Genomic DNA, 21359 nt, shown 5'->3' on the forward strand with positions numbered 1-21359 from the left:
TCTTCTTCTTCACAATTCCAAAAGATGGTCTCTCAATAGAGATATTGATTTTCTAGCATTTGTCCAACAATAACCCACAGAAATGAGGCTGGTCACTCAACTGAAATGTTGGTCTTAATTCAAGGATTTTTTAACCTGATACATTTCCCTGTTGTTTTCCAATTATATCATGTGTAAGAAAATGTGTGTGTGTGTGTGAGAGAGAGAGAGAGAGAGAGAGAAGCTGCCTACATACAACACAATGAGTTAGGGTTCCCACAGTTTCCTGGCTTATTTTGTCATGTGACTGCAGCCAGAGAGTCCAAAAGGAAGCACAGATGACTGTACTAAACTCTATTTGCTTTAACTAACTTTGATTTAAAATAGTTTACTTAAGATATTTATTAGTAATTAATAAACCCAATGTTGTATGAGGGAACGTCGACACATGTGACATGTCTTTCTTTGTCTCCTCTCACCCACAACCCCTTGCAGTACCCAGAAGGAATTGTCTACTTCCCATTCCACTAACAGAAGCAATTTTTATCTGTTTGATAATGTAATTAGATGCTGTCCTGTATAACTATATCAGCAGAAGTGCTGATCACTCACCAACTGTGATTTTACATTTTCCAGATACTTTCTAAGATGGAATCTTCTCCTCTTCTGAGTCTGTCCAAGGCATAAACCAACAGTTTCCTCCTACCAGAGCTCGGAAAGGTTACTTCTCTTGAGCCACAACTCCAGATCTTCCAGCCAGCACGGCCAGTGGAAGCAGTTGTAGCTTTTAAAAGTACAGTAACATTTCAAGCTCTGCTTCTTCCTACTTCCAACCACTACTGAAGACCGTCATCTGGCATCTTGTGGCCATTTATCATCTTGAGAGTGGGGTGGTATGGTCTTTCTGTTCTTCTGTGATAAAGGGTGGCACATGCAGAAGATGAAGAGATCATTCATTTCTATCCCAGTTAGGGTTCTTTAAAGGAGTGTTTAAAAATGCACATGCACAGATCTGTACCATCTCTCCTGCTCTAGGAAACCTATATTTTAATACCTGTGTGTATTCCATAGTCATGTTTGCCAAGCAGGATGTATAGCTGCCCTTTCTATGTCATAAAACAAAGGTGGATAAAATATACAACAGCCTCAGTTATCTTCACTTCTAGTGAAAGTTCAGGGTTGATTTATTCTAAGACCCATTCACTTGTCACTCTTTTTAGCAGTTCAAGGTATGTGTAGAACTCTTCTCCAGCACCATATTTCAAATCAGTTGATTTTCTTCCTATCAGCTTTCTTTGCTGTTCAGCTGTCACAACAGTGCATGGAAATCAGAAATACTGTGGCCTAAATGATTCTGAATTTGGTATTCAGAGATATGTTTTTATATTTGAGAATCTTCTCTGGTTCCTTCATGATTGCCTTTCCCATTCTCAGACATCTTCAGATTTCTTGCCTACGGTCTTCATCTTGGTTAATTTCTGAGACAAAGAATAGGCAATCTTAACTACTTCAGTGTTTTTGTTACCCATTTTAAAGTTATGTAAATCATCTGTGATCATTATTTCTGTCTTCTTAATATTTAGCTGTAATCCTGATTCTGCACTTTCTTCCTTCACTTTTTTCAGTAATCATTCCAAGTCTTTGCTATTTTCTGCAGGTAATATAGTGTCATCTGCATATCTTAAATTGTTGATGTTCCTTTCCCCAATTTTCATGTCTGTTTCCTCTGAGTCTAATCCTGCTTTCTACATGATATGTTCAGCATATAAATTAAACAGGCTGACTGATAAATTGACCATACTGCTACATTCCGTTTTAAACTGTCTAATCACACTAGGGGGCAAACAGGGTTTAAACAAGAGTTAAATGAGAATTAAACAGGAAATGCCTGGTGTTCATCATATGACATTTCCTATTTAACTCTCATTTAACTGTTGTTTAAATCCTGTTTGCCCCCTAGTGTGATAAAGCAGATGTCAATGTTTCTAAACTTCCCTGACTACAGTTCATATTCATGGTATAATCTCCTAATCATACAGGAATCTGTATGATTAGGAGATTATTTTTGTGGTGGACCCACAAAGATCCTTATGCAGTTGTGGACATGAAGTTACATGTGGCCACTTGTAGTAAGCAGATTTTAAACATACTTTAGCAAAATATTTACTTCTTCTCTTCTGCTTTCCCCATTGACCCCATTACCTTGCTTGGCCCAGTTTTCAATCATTCTTGCTTGTCCACTACTTCTAGTTTGGAAGGAAGCAAAATTCGCAGTAGTACCAAGTGAGTAGATAGCACCAACTGTTTGTCTGGAGGGGCAGGCTATTATAGCTAGCATAATTAATGAATTCCCTTACTCTGGCAAGTGAATAAGGTTCAATTAGAGCTGAGTAAATACCCTAAAGGCACTAGATCCTGTCTGATCTTGGAAGCTAAGTAGGGTCTGCCCTGGTTAGTACTTTAATAAGGAACCGCCAATGAATACCAGGTACTGTAGGTTGTATTTCAGAGGAAGGAAAACTATCTCTGATTATTCCTTGCCAAAGAAGAGCACTAGGAAATTCATGAGGCCACCATAAGTCAGCAGGTGGCTTGAAGGCACATACTGGTCTCTCACAACAACACAGCAAACTAAGGTCCAAAACATACTGCAGAAATAATCCAGTTTGAGACCACTTTAACTGCCCTGACTAAATGCTAGGGAAATCTGGGAACTGTAGTTTTGTGAGACATTTAGCCTTCTCTGTCAGAGAGCTCTGGTGCCACAATAAACTATAATTCCTGGAATTCCCTAGCACTGAACCAGGGCAGTTAAAGCAGTATCAAACTGGTTTATTTCTGCAGTGTGTTTTGGACCAAGGTCACAAGACTTCCCTTCTCATGTGGATGAAGTGATAACAAAACTTTCAGGTTTTTCTCTGGTTTGTGACCATCATTTGTGAGTCAGTAAATGAGGCAAAGAATAAAGCAGACATTGGATGATTTCTTCCCTTTTTAGACATAACTTATATTTCACACTAGAAGTGTCCATGCCAAGATTTCTTTACAAAATGTTTTTTATGAAGAACTTTTATGAAGTTCAGTGTATTTTATACCATAAGTCGTATCAACAAAGCCAGAGATAAACTTTATTGGGTTTAATGGAATTTACTCCCAGGCAGCTATGCATATGAGTTTTCGGTCCTTAATTGTAAAGTTTCAGTGGTTTGTTTGTTTGTTTTGCATGTCTGCATTTTATGATGGTATTTTAAAAGAGAGCATCTTTGTGCACAAATAACAAAAATACAGAATGGAGAGGGAGGACCAGCCATCCTGCATTTCTGTTATTTATGCATAAAGAAATTATCTTTTAAAATGCCATCATAAAATGCAAACATGAAAAACAAACAAACAAACCACTGAAACCTTACAATTAAGGTTAGAGAATGTGACTCAACTCACACACAAACACATTTCTCCCCTATAGACTATACATTTGTCTTGTGTATAGGGTTGGCATTATGATCTCTTTTATTGTTGTTGTTATTGTTGTTTTTGGAACTATTATTCTTGGAATGTGGTTACCAAGAACATAGTTAAAATTGGACTTGGCCCTTGCTCAGGAAGAGGTTTTCCACTCTTCTCCTAAAGAAGTCCAAGAACACTTCATTGTCAAGGTTTTAATTACAGAAATAAATGCCCTTTGCTGGAAAAAAGTTTTCCTCCACCTCTTTTTCTTCCTCATCTCCAGATAGTTCTTTGTTTTGTTTTCTTGCTGGATACTGACATACTGAGAAATCTCAACAAAACAGTTTATAGCAATATTCAGTTTCACAGAAGGGCCCTTGGCACTTTTTTAAATGGCTAAACAGATATTTCCCCTTTTCCAGCAAATTAAAAATTGCACTGATATTTGAAGGCTTTCAGCAGTTCCATTTTTAGGGAGGGGAGTGGTATATTGAGCATTTTCCCTATTATTACTCAGCTGATTGTTGTGTTGTAGCCTTGCCTGTTACTACCTCAATGGTTGGTTGACAAACAGAAGTCCCAGGTAGGTTTAAAGAAAGCAAAAATGACCAGCAGGCTGCAATAACACAAGGGATTCCTATCACCGTGGCTCAGAATCCTGCAGCACAACACAAACAGATATTTTGCATAATGACTAGTGTGGGGGGGTTACTGTTAATAACGGTTATCTTTCAGTAGCGTAGCAACAGCCAAATCCTTGAAAAGAGGAAGTTTTCATTTATAGAGCATTTCATTTAAACATTGAAATTCGGTATAATGTGGAGTATGAAACAAGTTTTGAAAGGAAGCTAATGATTAAGAAGAAATGCAGTGGGCATTTAATAAGTGGAAGGAACTGCAAGATAATTAACTGGCATGCATAAAGATTCATGCTTTATACCAAAATTTTAATTTTGCACATAAATGTGCCTGATGTAGGCAGCATTTAATCACCTAGCTGACAGGAGTAACTACTTTCATTTAACCTTGACTGAAGATCATGAATTCTAACAGGTTTAATTGGATACATCATTTAACAGAATGAACAGAGCAAATTTTTCTCAATTCATAGGTTCTGATTGACATGCACCAGCAATAAGGCGTTGCACAATTAAAGCTGATCTGTATTCCTGGCCTGGGCACCAATTGCCATAGTGATGTGACACTGTTTGATCACTGTGGCACTGAAACTATACCGAATTTCCCCTTGTTTTGAAAAGGGCAATGCTTTAAAAGACAGAGAGAGATTTTGTCACTTTAAAAAATTAATCATATTGATATGCACAAAATGCAAGGGAAGGGACATGTCTTATTGGTAATTCAAGAAAAAGGAGGGGAAAGGTGTAATCAGGTAATGACAGTGCAATCCTATACATGTCTACTATGAAGTAATTCCTACTGAGTTCAGTATGGCTTGATCTTAGGGTATGGCTATAGGACTGAAGGTTTAATCCTTTTTTTAAAGCACATTGTTCAGACAAGTGACAAAAGTGTACATAGTCTATATCAGGGATACATTTCACAGAAGATAACAAAATACTATTTTCATATATTTATTATGTAAATGGAGTTTAATTTTACAAGCAGATTGTACAAACAGATTGTACTGCCCACAATATTCCATATTGTGGGCAGCTGAGACAATGTATATGATTTTTCATGCCTAACTGATTAATAACATCTCTTAGGTTTGGCTGCAATCTTATTCTCTCATTTTTGTGTGCCTTCAAGTTGTTTCCAATTTATAGCAACCCTAAGGTGAGCTATCATGGGGTTTTCTTAGCAATTTTTTTTTCCAGAAGGGGTTTGCTTTTGCCTTCCTTTGAGGCTGAGGATATGTGTCTTGCCTGGGTCACTAATGAGTTTCCATGGCTGAGCAGGGCTTCAGACCCTGGTCTTCAGAGTTGTCGTCCAATACTCAAACTACTACACCATGCTGGTTCTCGCAGGGTCTTGACAGAACGGAGTCTTTGTTTTTGCTGGGAATTAAAGAAATTCACCATCATGAGGTTACACAAAGACTCAAAGGTCAACTACGTGCATACGTACTTTTGCTCATGTGAAGCAATGAAATATTTGTGGCATGGTCTGTTACACATGCAAGTTTCTTTTGCTTGTAACATTGCTCCCTTGAATCTTTTCAAGCAAATCAAGCACCTCTGCTGTCCAGGTCCTTGAATTCAGTTGTGCTACCTTCTCTCCTCTACTATCCTGCCCACCTTATCATTTTATGGAGCAGAAGTCAAGCAGAGCAAATATTTCAAAGAAACCCTTAAAGACAAAGGGAGTATGCAGTCTTCAAAATGCATACATTTTCTTTGCCCATATTTCATACTATGAAATCTTTAGAAAATTGCTTAGGTAAGTTAATGCTGCCCCCAGGCAAATTTCAAGTCCCTAAACAGCTCTTTCTCACCAGCCCACCAGAGGTTTTGCTGCTTCTGGCACCATTCCACTTACTTACATGAACTCAAACTCTTCCTCCCTTTCATTAATCACCAGCAGGATTTTGTACATCTTTGGAGAGATTTTTTTAACACACTGCAGTTGCTTTGGGCCAAAGTTCTAGAATGTAAAATATAAAATTGTGCCATAATCACAGAATCGAGAACAAGTCACTGCTTGAAGTAGAAACTCCTGTCCTAATTATGCCTATGATAGAGACCAACATACATTGACTTTGTCCGGTTCTTATGTACATATACTTTTACTTAATTTAAAGGTGTGTTTTAAAAATAAGCTGTTAGTTCAGTCTTTACATATTAGAATATTTTTCTTCTATCTGGGTGCTTGAATTAAAAACATTTATCTGTGAAAATAACTGAACACTCTACAGCATTTTTAAAGATCTTCTGTGAAATATAGTAAGCCTTAAATCCCAGCTCCCAAAGGATAGTCTCAAAGCAATGGCTGTTTTCTCTTCTGTATCAGTGAATTACTGTGAAAACAAATTGTTTGTCAGGAGCTCTCTGGTGGTACACAAAGAGGTAGATTTCTAGTCTTTGTAAGCAAAATCCCTCTTAGTTCTTTTAGTTTCATCTACATATGTATATGTAAGTACTGGATTTGAGGCAAGGGATGAGTTCCAAATATTCTTGCATTGCCTGATTGGGCCTAATATCACATGGCCTGATAAAGGATAATTGATACAAGTTATTTTGGAGGTTTGGTTTCACTCCAAGTTTTTATTTTTGTTGTTGAATTTAAACAACCAGGATTAAATTGCACAACTAGTCATCAGAGTAGCTCACCACACATGTATATTGATTGTTGATCAGCCATTGGCAGCTTGTGTGACTTTAACTTTGAGAATTGGTTCATCCCATTCAAACCAGTTGAATGGGAGATAGATTAAAAAGTACTGACCCTCTTAGAAAAGAAGCACAAAGTGGGTTGTACGGATATATTAACTTTAGAGACTTTTAATGAATGAAAAGATATAAATGTGTTGGCAAAATACAGAAATGTATATAATGGCTAAGCTAATTTTAGAACTCCTGATTGTGTGAACTGAACAACGGATTTTTCCCAAGAGCAATCATGTTTACCACTTTTTCTTGACTATATAATTTCATTTCCTTACAATATAAAAATAAGACAGCAGTGCCATTCTTGCTACTTGTCCCTACAATGTCTAGACTGATTTCTTACTGTTTTTATTTAAAGGAACTAGACACAAACCTGGCTGCCTTCACTACTGCCTTTGAGAGGGCTACAGCTGAGAAAATCCACTGCCAGGAAGAAGTGAATAGAACTAACAAGACTATTGAGCTGGCCAACAGATTAGTGAAAGGTCTGGAGGTGAGGTCCTACAGGGCAGGCTAATGAAGCAGCCTACAGAAAGCATGTCTTTGTTATACACTAGTGATCTGACAATAACAGAGGCACTTAGCAAAGAACCTGATGAGCTGAAAAAAATTATGTCATTATCATTCATTTTTCTCCATAAAGGAAACATGTTTTTGACCTTTACGTTTTCTTACATTTTGCCTCGTTGCTGTATATATTAACTGCAAGATTACCTACTAACTAACATGTCCAAGAACATTAAAAAGAAGAGGAATAGCAACCTTCGGTGCTGGCAATAGACACTTTTAAAAAAAAAAGATGCTATAGATCTGAGATGCTCTGAGCCAACAATTGAACATTTCTTAAAATAACTGCCTTGGTTGGATCTCAAGAGTACAGTATGATCTGTGCTAGTTACTTAAGTAATATGATAATTCTCTAATCTTTTTCTCTGTGATGTGCAGAGCATATATTAAGCCAAAGAATAGATCATGGTGAAATCATCATCATCTAAAAAGAAAGAGAGTCCAACACTTGAATGTGCCTTGAAACCAAATCCTCCCCTCTTAGCATCTTGCTCCCTAACTCTTGATGTGTACACATTGATTGTGGTTGGTTTCTTTTTTACTCATGATGGAAATTAATTCCAACTATATTCAGGTGCTGATGTGGAAAGCAACCATAAACTTTGTAAAACTCTATATTGAATTGGATCTGGAGATCGCTAGAGTAAAATTCCACTCATAAAAATGCCATCCTGTGAATGGCAGGGGAAGTGGTGTTCACCATTCCCCTACCTAGCCTGAAAATCTGCTCTGGGATTCATTTTCTAATGCATCAGATTGTATATCTAACACATTGGAGCGAGAGAGGACTATGCTACATGCTAACAATTTGTGAATATAATCTAGTTTTGCTTTACATGTGACAAGTTGCACCACGATGCAGAGGAGATGCAAATTAAAATGCTCATTTGAATGAGCAACTATAAAAAGCAATGGGACATTGAACAGACAACATCTATATCTGGATAGATATTTTGGACATACATCCTGTTCCGTTCCTAGTATTTCCCAGATCACAATGCCCCTGGTTAAGGAAAATAGTGGAATCAAATAAATATACTTCAAAAGAGACATAGGGGCTCTACAGACTGGCCCTAAGAGGGGGCAGGAGGCCGCCCTATTCCTGGCCAGATCGGGGCCACGCAACCTTACGCAGTGGCCCCAATCCAACCTTTGGAGGATGCAAAAAGGAGCCACAATTAACAGACTCCACCCACAGGCCAGCCTTTCAGACCAGTCTGTATAAGGCTATAATTATCATGTTGTATTTAGGTGCCGAGTATGCTCTACCAAGGAAAAATGAACAAAAGAAGGTGCCACTTCGTTGTTTTGAAATCCCAGAAGGAATAGACTAATTTCATTCATTTAATACAGACCTTTTCATTGTTGTTTTTTACACATTGTAGCAAGTTGTCTACGATGAATTAGCTAAGACTGCAGGGACATACGGCTTATATTGAGAGAGCTGTTTGCTGTGATTCACATCTTGGTTACTGTAGCACAATTTGAAGGTGGTATGAAAACTTCATCTGGTTCTGAAGATAGTGAATAGACTGCTGAACTGTATACGTCAGTATGGCCATATTATGGCTTTTTAAAGCATATTTATTAGATTATACTTGTTTCCAGACACAGTTCAGTATACTGGTATTAATCTTTTAAATCCTAAATGATCTAGGACTTGAATGTCTTAGAGAGATTTTCTTCCATATGATAAGTCAAAATCAGTCAGTGAAACCATTTTGATTCAATGCAATATTGTTATCAGGTAGAAGCAGGGCTCTCTCTGTGATGGCCCTGGAATACTGTCCTCAAGGAGACCTACTTTTCTGTCATCATTTCTTGCAAACTTTTTTATACTCTACTGAGCCTTGAACCCAGGCCACTTCTTAACAGTGGGAATATTTAAAACATGAAACATGAGTGTCTTTCCCTCTGCTTAAAGGCAATTGTATTGTTATTTTAAGCTGGAATTGTGAATTAACCTGTGATCTTTGCATTTTAGTCAGAAAATGTGAGATGGGGCCAGTCGGTTGCACAGTATCATGAACAAGAGAAGACGTTGTGTGGAGATGTGCTTCTAACAGCAGCTTTTATTTCTTATGCTGGCCCATTTGCAAAGTGGTATCGGCATGAGCTGGTTCAAAATCTGTGGTTGCCCTTCTTGAGAAGCCAAAAGGTAATCTGGAAAAATATAAATCTTTAACTGAGGTGTTTTGGGGAAAGTTTTTTGAAAACCATTAATTAGCAGTGTTTCTGTATTGTCAATTAAAAAAACCCACAACTAAGTGTACTTTTAGATAGGATAGTATTTAGTATTTTGTATTCAGTACTTAAATAATACTGAAAGCCCAGCAAAGCTTTTATTTACCTGTGTATGAGCAAAACATTTCATAGGCTGATGCTTGATCTTAACTATAACAAGAAGAACAGATTTCCCCCTCCTCAAATAGTTTAATGTTAATTCAAGTGCCCACATATATTGACATTTCAACATGGCACCAGGACTTTGCAGTGGGTCCATTTCTTCATCCTAGTTAATGTTTGAGAACATTAACTGTAAATCCTCCAGCTGGGAGGGTCAAACTTTCCTGTACAGTTCTGAATATAGGAATCCCTTTGTTTGCATGTATGCATGCATCCTTTTTTATGCAGGCATGTGCAGTTCTTAGTTCCCCAGTCCACTTGAGATTGACCAAAAAGGATGTGAATTCTGATCTATAGCATGAGTGGAAAATCATCGGCCCAATACCATTCAGTTTTAAAACACAGCTTTTTCATCTTTAGCCCCACATCTGCATAGCTACATTTCTTTCGAGCCTAATTGCCACATAGGTTTTATTTCTCTGTTTCTTTCCCATTCCATGTTCAAAAGCCAATTTGAAGTGAGAGTTTTTAAATCTTATTTTAACAGGCTAACATCCTCCACCGATTTGAGGGCAGTGGACAAGTTTAGTGGACCCAGGGTAGATCCTTGTGTCCTCCAAGAAGAAGAGCCAGGCACTCAGGAGAAATTGATAAGGGTTGCCATTGCCATCCCTATCAACACCTAGTTGCTTCACTCTGCCTAATGGCAGGGCTGGCTATGTTAAAAACTTCCAACTGGTTATAAATAAAATGGAGGATCTTCACATACATTTGGAGGTATCTGCATGTGTAGCATCCATGCTTCAGGACTGGGACCAGCAGGTGAAATTCTCATCAGCCCCTCTATGCTTGTGTTTGCACTGATCAGGGCTCTTGTGACAGATAAGGCTAATAAATCCTTTAAGATTTTGCCTCTGCTATTTAGCATGCACAATTTCTATAAACCTTTGTGCTTCTTAGGCTTGTAAATCAGTGTGATCACTGTGCAAAATCTCTTTGTACTCTTGTTGACCCTGCTACATTCCTCCCTTCCACCCCATACTACAGACAGACTTGAGTGGTGATGTATTGTTACAGGGACGAGTCACTGAAACTAGTCATTTCTAAGTTAACCTTTATTATTTTAGGTCCCCATTCCAATGACTGAAGGTCTTGATCCGATCTCAGTGCTGACGGATGATGCAACAATTGCTAAATGGAACAATGAAGGCCTGCCTAGTGATACTATGTCCGTACAAAATGCCACTATTCTTACAAACTGTGAACGCTGGCCTCTGTTGATTGACCCGCAGCACCAGGGGATCAAATGGATAAAAAACAGATATGGCTCAGATTTGAAAGTTATCCATTTGAGTCAAAAAGGGTAAGCGCTTGTTGGCAGCTACGGCTGTTAACAAGAATAAAAACATTCTATCAGAAGTTATAAACAGTGGAGTGTTTTACTTCATGCTTGTCACTTTCTTTGCATTCAAGGAGACTGATGATTGTGATCATAATATCTAGCTGCCTTGGGTCCTGCATTGAGATAAATGAGGGGTAACAATGAAATAAATTAAAATAAGTAAATAAATGCATAAAAAGTGAAACCCCTTGGAGGAATACTTTCTCCTTCTTGTCCATCCTCTCCCATTTTCAGCACTTCTAATTTTGGGCACATTTGTACATACTTACCAGGAACTAAGTCCCATTGAACTCTGCAGGGCTTACAGATGAACAGACAATGTATAGGATGTCTGTTAATTTCTCTGTGGATTTTTGCAGATATATTGATGTCATAGAAGAAGCAGTTATAGCTGGAGATCCAGTTTTAATAGAAAACCTGGAGGAGACCATTGATCCTGTGCTTGACCCTCTGCTTGGGAGACACATGCTTAAAAAGGGAAGGTAATGTTGTTTATTTGTTTGTTTGTGTTTATGATTCAACTTGTAAAAAATTGCTTCTTCTTGGATTTTTAGCTTTTGTCATAAAGGTCTCACCTCTCTCTAATAAAAAAAGTCGGTTTACATTTACGCATTGCAGCTTTCAGCTGTTGGTGAGCAGGAAAACACTGTGCCACGTGGTTTGAAACAAGAAAAAATAAACATAAATGCACTCACACACACACGTAGCCAGTGGAGAGGAGAAGCATTGCTTGACTGGCTTTGGTCCTACCCCTGTTTGTGACCAGACGTTGGCAATGAGTCCATCATTTTTACTTGTTATGCAAGAAACGAATTGGCATTCCATCTATTAATCGAAACAAGACCCAAACAAAACCAGAAAGGGGGAAAGCCATCACTGAAGAGCATGACTTTTTAGAGTCATTCAGCCTGGTGCCCATTGCTATATCATGTTGTACAGAATTCCATGGTTTAACTATGCCATGTGCAAATAAGATGCCCTTCCTTTTTTTCCTGAAATTCTTACCATTCCACTTCAGTGGATGACCCCAGATTCTAGTATTAAGTGACAGACAGAAAAGCTATGCTATCCTTTGTTCTCCAGTAACCCTTTTCTAGCTATACAATATCCTTTTTGAGGTGCAGCAGCCAAGTCCAGGTGTCATTGTCCTGTGTGTTGTAACTTAGTGTGCACTGCCCTAAAATCTTAGAGGATGTGCCTGGTTCAAGTGTGGCCAGTAGTTGTCCTTGATTACATGAGAGCGAGAGTAGTTTAGTGGTTTGAGTGTTGGACAAGGACTTCAAGAGACCAGGGTTCAAGTTCCCACTCAACCATGGAAACTCACCAGCTAATAGGGTTTCCTTAGGATCACCATTGGTCAGAAGTGACTAAAGGCACACAACAACAGCAAATGTGACTGTGCAGAAATATAACTTAACACTCTATTTGGATGAAGGACCACTTCTACGAAGGGTAGGAAAAGAGATTGGGTGACATATCTATAGTCTTTTCTCTATCCAGGACCAGCCTGATGCAAAGAACAAGTATGATGGCTCTTTCCATTTCACCTACAAAAACAGATAGATTGATTGGTAATGGAATCTTACTGGAACACTTGGCAATGAAAAAGTGTTTTCTACAACACTTTAGAGCAGGAAGCCACATGGGGAGGATGTGGCAGGGAAGACCCTATATGTGTTATATAGAGAAGGAAATACTTGGGGGCTGTAAGAGAGAGGAATACCTGAGGATTTATCAACCTCTTAGGGGAGTTGCCACATTCTGCTTAATGGTAGGGCCATCTCTGTTCCCTCTCCACCATTTCCTTGATCTAAATTTCCCTTTTCTGGGCTTTTTCACTATTTAGACATTACTTTCCCTGTATTTAAGGCCTCATGTGGGAGGTGGGAGTAAACTTCTTGGAGAACATTTGGAAAGAGTCTTTCTCATCTCATCTAAATTGCCTTCTGCAATAAACATCTGTGTCTATATCATATCCCAGTCTCTTTCTCCATTTGTGTGTAATGAGTAGTTGGTAACTGATATTGTAAAACAATAGGAACTTGTTTTTCTGTAATGCAAGTAATTTAACTGAAGATGACTCTCAGCATAAGGGACCATTGCAATGAATTTTTAGCAATGTTATGTCTCAGTGATTGGAATAGAAAATGAACATAAGTACCTCTCTTATAGAAATCAATGGGACTTCAATTATTTTTGTCTAGAATGTCCCCTTATAATCTAGGCAAATAATCAGGGGTGTCATTAGGGGGTGCGGGGAGTTCAAACCATACCAGGTGACACCCTATGGAGGGTGACTTAATTTTTCTTGTAAATCATCACATCTTACCAAATTTTCACATTCACCACATGAAACACATTTAGGCTGTGCTGTAAATGTATAATTTTAATTTTGTTAGTTGTATATGTCACAACTATTGCCATTACATTCAGTAATATATGAGAATTACAATTTATGAGTAACATTAGTACAAAAACATTACGAAGGATTCTGTACAGTGTGGTATGGGAGGAGGTTAATGGGGGGCAGGTGTTGACATCGTGAATTACTGCACTGGGTGATGCCAACCCTAGTGACACCACTGCAAATAATTATTTAGAAAAATGGGGTAGGTTTTGAATCTTTTTATATCTAATCTGCCTGACAAAGAATTTTCAAGCAATAATAATGTGGACTTTTCTGCCCCTGAATATTAGCTCCAGTTTCAAGTGCTAAAATGCTAGATTAAGAAGCAAAGTTCATCTGAATTTTGTTGCCCACAACTGCAGCCATCATCTTTCCAGGCTCCTTTCTCACTATGTGACCTTAATTTCCCACCCAAATTCAAATCTTGTTTGTGAGTTTGGCTACCTGCTGGCTCCATCTTGTCAGAGCGGCAGCTTCTCACCTGCAGCTTCACACCTTCTTTATGCAGACTATAATCTACTGTTAAGCACAGAGTTAAAATGAAAAAAAAAATTGCTTGCTTCCTTGGGAGCATTTGATTCCAGCATGGCACTTGGTGGCCTGTTGAGACATTACATTTTCATTGCAACTTTGAATTTGAAGGAATGCCTAAATCTGGATTGTTTCCATTCAAGCAAATAGCATAAGCTTTTCCTTGTCTTGGTTAACTAGGAAACCAGATAACATTTTCATTCCTGCTTTCCTTCCTCCATACGTCTCTTTTCTCCTAAATGCAATTGTAACCTGCAAACTACTGCAATATTTTGTTCACTTGCCAATACATAAGGCCTTCTCACACATAACTATTTGCAAAATTAAAGTCTTGTCTACCATGTTCTTTCTTTTTGCAGGTATATTCGAGTTGGAGATAAGGAATGCAAATTTCACCCCAAATTCCAATTTATTCTCCATACCAAACTTGCTAATCCTCACTATAAACCAGAAATCCAGGCCCAAACCACTTTAATCAATTTCACTGTAACACGGGATGGCTTAGAAGATCAGTTGCTGGCAGATGTGGTCAATGTGGAAAGACCAGACCTGGAACACTTCAAGGTATGTGCATTTGTAAACATATGTTCATATATCTTATTAGTCATATGCAAAAATATTTGTCCACCTTTTTTTTTTAAAAAAATGCTCTATTTACTGCATCACTTGTTTGCTTCAATTACCCCTGAAACATTGCTACCCTGAAAAAGGAAAAAGGAAACAGAAAAAAAAGTGGTCTGTTGGTTTAAAAACATTTTTGGTCATTTTTTTATTCAGCTTTGCTTAAGCTGAAGACAACACAGCAGTCACAGAAGTAATTATGTTGAAGTGTAAGGAATAAATTTGGATCTTCAGTTCATATTTATCAGAGTAGATGGCAAATTCTATACCTGATACTTAACTGATTTTGTCTTGTTTTAGGTCTGCATAATAATATTCAGGATAAAGGTCATACTATACCTTTACACCTTTTTTGATATTAATCCACTGCTTAATTGCAAAACCCTAAAAATAAGGACTGTAATAAAGTCTTGGGAGATAAGCAAGTTTTGAAGTTCAGTGATGCATACTTCCTGTATTAATGGTGCTTGAATTATAGGTTTGCAACCTTACCATTTTCATTTCAGTCTGAACTCACAAAGCAGCAAAATTATTTTAAAATTGAGTTGAAAATGCTTGAAGATGAATTACTGACACGCCTTTCAGCGGCTGAGAGTAATTTCCTTGGGGATACCCTTCTGGTTGAGAGGCTGGAAACAACAAAACACATGGCAGCAGAAATAGAAATTAAGGTAAAATTATAAATATGAAGAAATGGTAGCTTGGAGCGACAATGATAACATAGTAATACAAAAGGAACCCCTTTTACCATCTAAAACAAAGCAGTTTTCTTAGAGGTTGTAGTAATTATTTCTTAGCTGATTGATTTATGAAATTCCTGGTGTTTATTGGGATTTGATAAAATAGTTATCTGCCATGCTGGTGTTCTGATAGGTACAGGATAAACCTAAAGGAAAATCTCAATGCATTCTACATAGTTGACAATTGAATGGTTAGTTAGAAGGAAATATTTTAATTCACTAAAATTAAAAGCTTTTAAAGAAAAATAATTTATAACATTGGTAGACATTTGACTTTTTGTGGTCTTTCCACACTGAAATTGAAAATTAAGTACTGTGTATTAGTTGATTTGTTTGTTTGTTTTTTAAAAATTACTTGTTTATGTAGTTTCTTATGAGTTGCAATTTTTTTCAGACCATGATTAACATGAGGCCATACATTACACAAAAATTGCACATTCACCGTTGCTAGATCACAAACCTGCCATTTTCAGTAAAACACGAGAGGTGAGAAGACGAAAAAAATGATCACCATGAAATGTAGACAAATTGCCTGGCTTAAGTGTCTCATTCTCAATTGAACTGTCAGTATTAAAAGCAATAATATGCCAAGCAGGGCAATGCAGATGCTACAAAATGAGAAACTGTGAATGAACAGGAATGCAATAAACATGTATTTCTAATATCATGAATTGAAATTAATTTCTGCCATTCTGCTGCACATCAGTGGGTACTGGATGCAGTCAGAATGCATATGAATAAGAAGACATGGCTTAGAAGTCACTGCTTCTTTTAAAAAAAGTTAGTAACCACTTTGAATGATTTCTCTTATATTGCTTTAACAATATCATGTGATACCAACAATAAATTTTTTGTGTTATTTTCATCGGTTTTAATCGATTCGGTATTCTTTGAGAATATTAGTCAATCTAATTTTTTTTCTGTATATTACCTTCAATTTGTAATATATAAATCAGGTGACTTTAAACAATTTGGCTAAAGAAGAGAATATAGTGATAATGCAAGCAAACATCATGTCCAATCCTATATTTTTCTCCTTTGCTTAAAATATAGTACCACAACATAAAATCTAGGATACTTAATGTAGACACTGTAATACACTAAGAGACTTAGTGTCTTACACTGACTAGCTATGCTGATGTGATGCTCAAGAAATGTTTACAAATATTCCTAGCCCCAGTCCTTGAGGCCCTTAGGAGGGTGACCTACCCTACACCTTTCTTGCTGGATATGAGGTTTCATAATTAATATCTAGCACTGGGTATGTTTTGAGAGGTCACAATGGCTTGATCCAACCTGGCCACATACTAGGGTTACCCAGGGGCAGAACATCCACATGCCCCGCAACCCTAGCATGTGGCAGTGGCGTCATCATGGCGGCCTGTCATCTACATGGGAGCCACCATGATTATGTCACGCACGTGTCGTGTCCAAACAGCGCAGCACATGCATGATGTCTCCACGCTGCCTCAGGCCACTTATAGGAGCCACATTGTTCCTGAAGCAACTAAATGGCAGCAGGAACGACGCCAGGGAGAAAGGGGCCAGGTGGCTCCTTTCTTCCATGGCTCTGGCTCCCGGGGTATGAAGCCCCAAGGACACCCCTTCTCTGCGCCATGAAGAAGTGGTATTTTGCCGCTTCTCCGTGGTCTGGAAAAACTCCAGATTGGGGCTGGACTGTCCCCAACCCGGAGGAAAAGAGGCAGTCTGTACTGTGCCGATGACTTGTGGAAACTAGGAAGTTACAGATGTAAGGAGTCACGCTCACCTGAGGACATTTGGAGATCTAGATAGGGTTTACTGATCACACTACACCCCCCCCCCCCAGCTCTTTGCATTTCCTCTTGCAATGGAGATAAAGACAGTCCCATTGCAAAGCAATCAGAGACCACAATCTTCACCTCAATTCCTGATGTGTTTATGGTCACCTTTCCTGCTCAACCGTCAGGGATTGCCTCAAGTCTAATTAGTGTTTTGTCACTCTGGAGCTGGGGCCATCCCCTGTTCCAGATCCCATGTGTCAATTCCATAGGAAAGCCATCTAAGCTGTTTGGTAACATCAGACAAGTACTGAGGGCATAAAATGAAATATAAATATACGTCCCAGCCCTAGCCACTGTGTTCACAGATAGGGGTCCTGTTCACAGACCATGGCTCTCATCCACTCACTCTGTGTAATCTCCAGACACTTTCTAAACCATTCTCCATTTTCCATGGACCTCTCTTCAGCACTAGTAATTATTGCCCCCTTCAACTCCTGATTCCTCTCTATCCAAACTTTTCTTTTTGATAGCATTGTATGGTTCTTAAGGTTGCATTTTTTTTTAATCTTTGCATGCAACCTTGTACATTTCTAAATAAACCTTTCTATTCACTGCTCTCTGCAGTTAATACTAGTATACATAGATGAAAAGATCCCTGACGTTACCCTCCTCTCGCAGGCCTCCTTTTGAGTTATAATTTCTCCAAAATTTCAAGGAGATGTTGACACTGCTGATGGGAATCTTCAACCCAGCCCACGCCACCTTTTCCCTCAATGTGCCTATCAGCCCCCAAAATGGATTGTGCCCAGTGCCAAATATACACAAATTGTAAAAGATGTGACAAAAGAAAAATGTATTAAAATATCAGAAAAATGTTATGGGAGAGACCTATCAATAGGAATTTTGTAGTCCATTAATTCAGTAGATCTACAGTAGTGTTACCTGGGATTATCCATTGGATTTATCCCTTTATTTACTTTAGGATATGGCTGGATGTAGAACAAGTGAACAAGAATAAGTTTTAAGACTGAATAGTTATAAATAGGAACTCAGATGATATGATTGAAACTTACACATGGGATTTACAATTGGATTTAGCCCATGGTCTTCAGCATTATTCAGTAATTTAGACAGCAGCTAATTAAAGAGATAATTCACTACTGGATCAAAATTAAACTGGGTTAAAAGAAATGGCAGGATGATGTTAAAAATGGTTGGAAGACCAGCCATTCCAGACTGCATTCAGAACAGCTGTAGAGAGCCAGGCATGACAAAAGAAGATCTTTTAGGGGTAACAAATCAAACATGACAACACACAAACCTGATCAGTTGCTAAGATATTAGTAGAAGAATATCAAGATAATTAAAAGTGCAATCCTATGGGCAATATATATGGGCACTATATAAGTGAGCCCTCAATGCCCAGTTGAGGCAGAACAAATAGATGTTGTTTTTAAACATCTGTTATGTTGCAGGTCTTGGAAGCAAACATCAATGAAGTAAAGATCAATGAGGCTCGTGAGCATTATCGCCCTGTTGCAGCAAGAGCATCACTCCTCTACTTCCTCATGGATGAGCTGAAAAAAATCAATCCGATGTATCAGTTCTCACTGAAGGTTGCTATTCAGAGAAGATATCAATATGTTTTTGTGTTGCTGTTTGAGTCGAGTATTCCTATTGGCCTACATGTTTGTCTGTCTCCCTCCACAGGCCTTTAATATTGTATTCCACAAAGCTGTGCAGCAAGCGGAACCTTGTGAAGGTGTAAAGGAAAGGGTCAACAACCTGATTGACTGTGTGACTTACTCTACATTTATTTATATCAGTCGTGGTCTATTTGAGAGAGACAAGCTTACTGTCACTGCCCAAGTGGCTTTCCAGGTAACTGCCCTCAAATCGATCTCAACTCCTGGCGACCCTATGATAAGATATCTCCAAGACCCTCCGTCCTTCACTGTTCTGCTTAATTCCTGCAACCCCATAAAACCCATGACCTGCTGAATAGAGTCCATCCATCTAGAATGTGGCCTTCCTCTTTTCCTACTTCCATCCACCATTCCCAGCATTATTGTCTTTTCCAATGAGTCCTTCCTTCTCATGATGTGTCTGAAGTACAACAGCCTCAGTTTGGTAATTTTGGCTTCCAGAGAGATTTCTGGCTTGATCTGCTCTAGGACACATTTGTTTGTCCTTTTGGCTGTCCATGGGATCCTCAGCACTCTTCTCCAGCACCACATCCCAAATGAATGAATTTTCTTCTTATCTTCTTTCTTAACTGTCCAGCTCTCACATCCATATGTGGTAATAGCAAATACAATGGCTTGTATGATTCTAACGTTTGTGCTCTGTTGTATATCTTTGCATTTTAGAATCTTTTCTAATTTTTTCATAGCCACCCTCCCCATTCGTAATCTTCTTCCAATTTCCTAACTGCTGTCTGCATTTCTATCAGTGTTTGATCCCAGGTATGGGAATTTTTTTATTTCTATTTCTTCATTGTCTAGGTTGAACTTGTGAAAGTCCTCAGTGGTTATTATTTTTGTTTTCTTTATGTTCAACATTAAGCCTGCCTTTGCACTTTTGTCTTTGATCTTCCTTAGTAGTGTTCCAGGTCTGTGAGGTTTTCTGCTAGTACAGTGTGCCCGCACTGTATTCAGGTGCACTATACGCGGCTTCAAGCTTACACTGAAGCCGTGCAACAATAAAGTGTATGGCATGTGCTCTACAAGCACGTGCCCCTTTGTTTTCAATGGGGCGCACGCATATGTGGCATTCCCCTTATACGGGGATTCATTCTGGATCCACTACGTAAGGGAAAGGCCCACTGTACTATGCTGTCATCTGCATATCTTATTGTTGATATCATATTGTTGATATTCCTATCTTCACTCTTTAGTCTTCTGTGTCCAAGCCTACTTTTCTTATCATATGTTCTGCATACAAGTTGAACAGATAGGGTGAAAGGTTACAGCCTTATCTGACACCTTTGCCAGTTGGGAACAATTCTGTTTCTCTGTATTCTTGTCATGAGTACACATTCCTCATCAGGACTATCAGAGGTGTTGAAACTCCCATGTCTTTAAGAGCATTCCGTAGCCTTTCTTGATCTATGCAATCAAAGGCTTTGCTATAGTCTATAAAGCACATGCTGATTTTCTTTTGGAATTCTCTTGTACACACCATTAGCCATCTTATGTTTGCAATGTGTTCCCTAGTGACTCTTCTTTTCCTGAATTGCACTTGAACCTCTGTGATTTCTCTCTCCATGTATGGTTGGAGTCTATGTTGCAGAATTTTGAGCATGATTTTGCTAGGTTCCTTCATATGATACCTTTGCATATGGAAGTCTCTATAGGTCTGCAGCCTTAAGGCAATTGCTTCTTCTGACAAATGAAAGCAGTTGAGCTACTATTGGCTGGTGTTGTTTTCCAAGGTTAAGGGTCAGTTTGATGTTGTATTTCAGTTGTGGGTCTATGAATGGGAACCAGATTCAAATCCTCACATGGAAAGAGGCTGCATTAATTCCTTTCTCCCAGACTAACCCTTAACAGGACTGTTGTGAAAATAAAATTTTGGAGCCCCATGGGAGAACCACTTGTAATTTTGTTTCTGTTGTGCAATAATATCTAAGCAGGATCTGCAAGAATTACCAGTGCTTTCAAATATATAATCTTTACACAGTCTTAATAGTCTGTACCAATGGACTTTGAAAAACAACATTTCAAACCTTTGATGTACACAAGAACAATGGAGGAGAAAGATTCTAGCTCTCACTTTCAGAGATTAGATTATCTGATTTGGAGTATGGATATTTACTTTTTTGAACTATCATTGCTTCCAGTAGCAATGGATCACCTGGGACTGCCATGCACTCCTAGATTATCAACTGATTTTACAGAGTCCTCATTTCCTTCTGCCTATCAGCTAGCTGTTGCTTTCTACAGCCAGCAGATAGACTTCAAAGTACAGTTTGATCCCATATTTACAAGATCAGTAACTGCAGTTTCATGTATTCTGTCTCTGGAAAAAGGTCTCTCTAGGCATCTGGAGGTCCTCCAGCACAACTCTGTGATCAAAGTCTGCTGGATATATAGTGTTTGCTGTTAGACATGGCCTCCACTTATCTGCAGTAACCATGAGAATGGATTCCCCCATGGATATGGGGACTGTACTGTACCTTGCATTCAGATTAGCTAGGAGGGTGCCTGC

The 21359-nt window shown here is 38.5% G+C and overlaps 1 protein-coding gene across 1 annotated transcript in view; it reads left to right on the plus strand.

The window, feature by feature from the left end:
• Window positions 1-21359, plus strand: part of LOC121925833 (dynein axonemal heavy chain 11-like) — a 263238-nt gene that overhangs the window by 200226 nt on the left and 41653 nt on the right. Inside the window, exons 52-59 of the mRNA XM_042458413.1 lie at window positions 7132-7266; window positions 9325-9498; window positions 10814-11049; window positions 11448-11570; window positions 14386-14590; window positions 15154-15318; window positions 18626-18766; window positions 18861-19031. Of these exons, the coding sequence (XP_042314347.1) occupies window positions 7132-7266; window positions 9325-9498; window positions 10814-11049; window positions 11448-11570; window positions 14386-14590; window positions 15154-15318; window positions 18626-18766; window positions 18861-19031 (1350 nt within the window). The remainder of the gene's footprint in view (window positions 1-7131; window positions 7267-9324; window positions 9499-10813; window positions 11050-11447; window positions 11571-14385; window positions 14591-15153; window positions 15319-18625; window positions 18767-18860; window positions 19032-21359) is intronic.

Source organism: Sceloporus undulatus, chromosome 1 (assembly GCF_019175285.1).
Source record: "Sceloporus undulatus isolate JIND9_A2432 ecotype Alabama chromosome 1, SceUnd_v1.1, whole genome shotgun sequence".
Lineage (NCBI taxonomy): Eukaryota > Metazoa > Chordata > Lepidosauria > Squamata > Phrynosomatidae > Sceloporus > Sceloporus undulatus.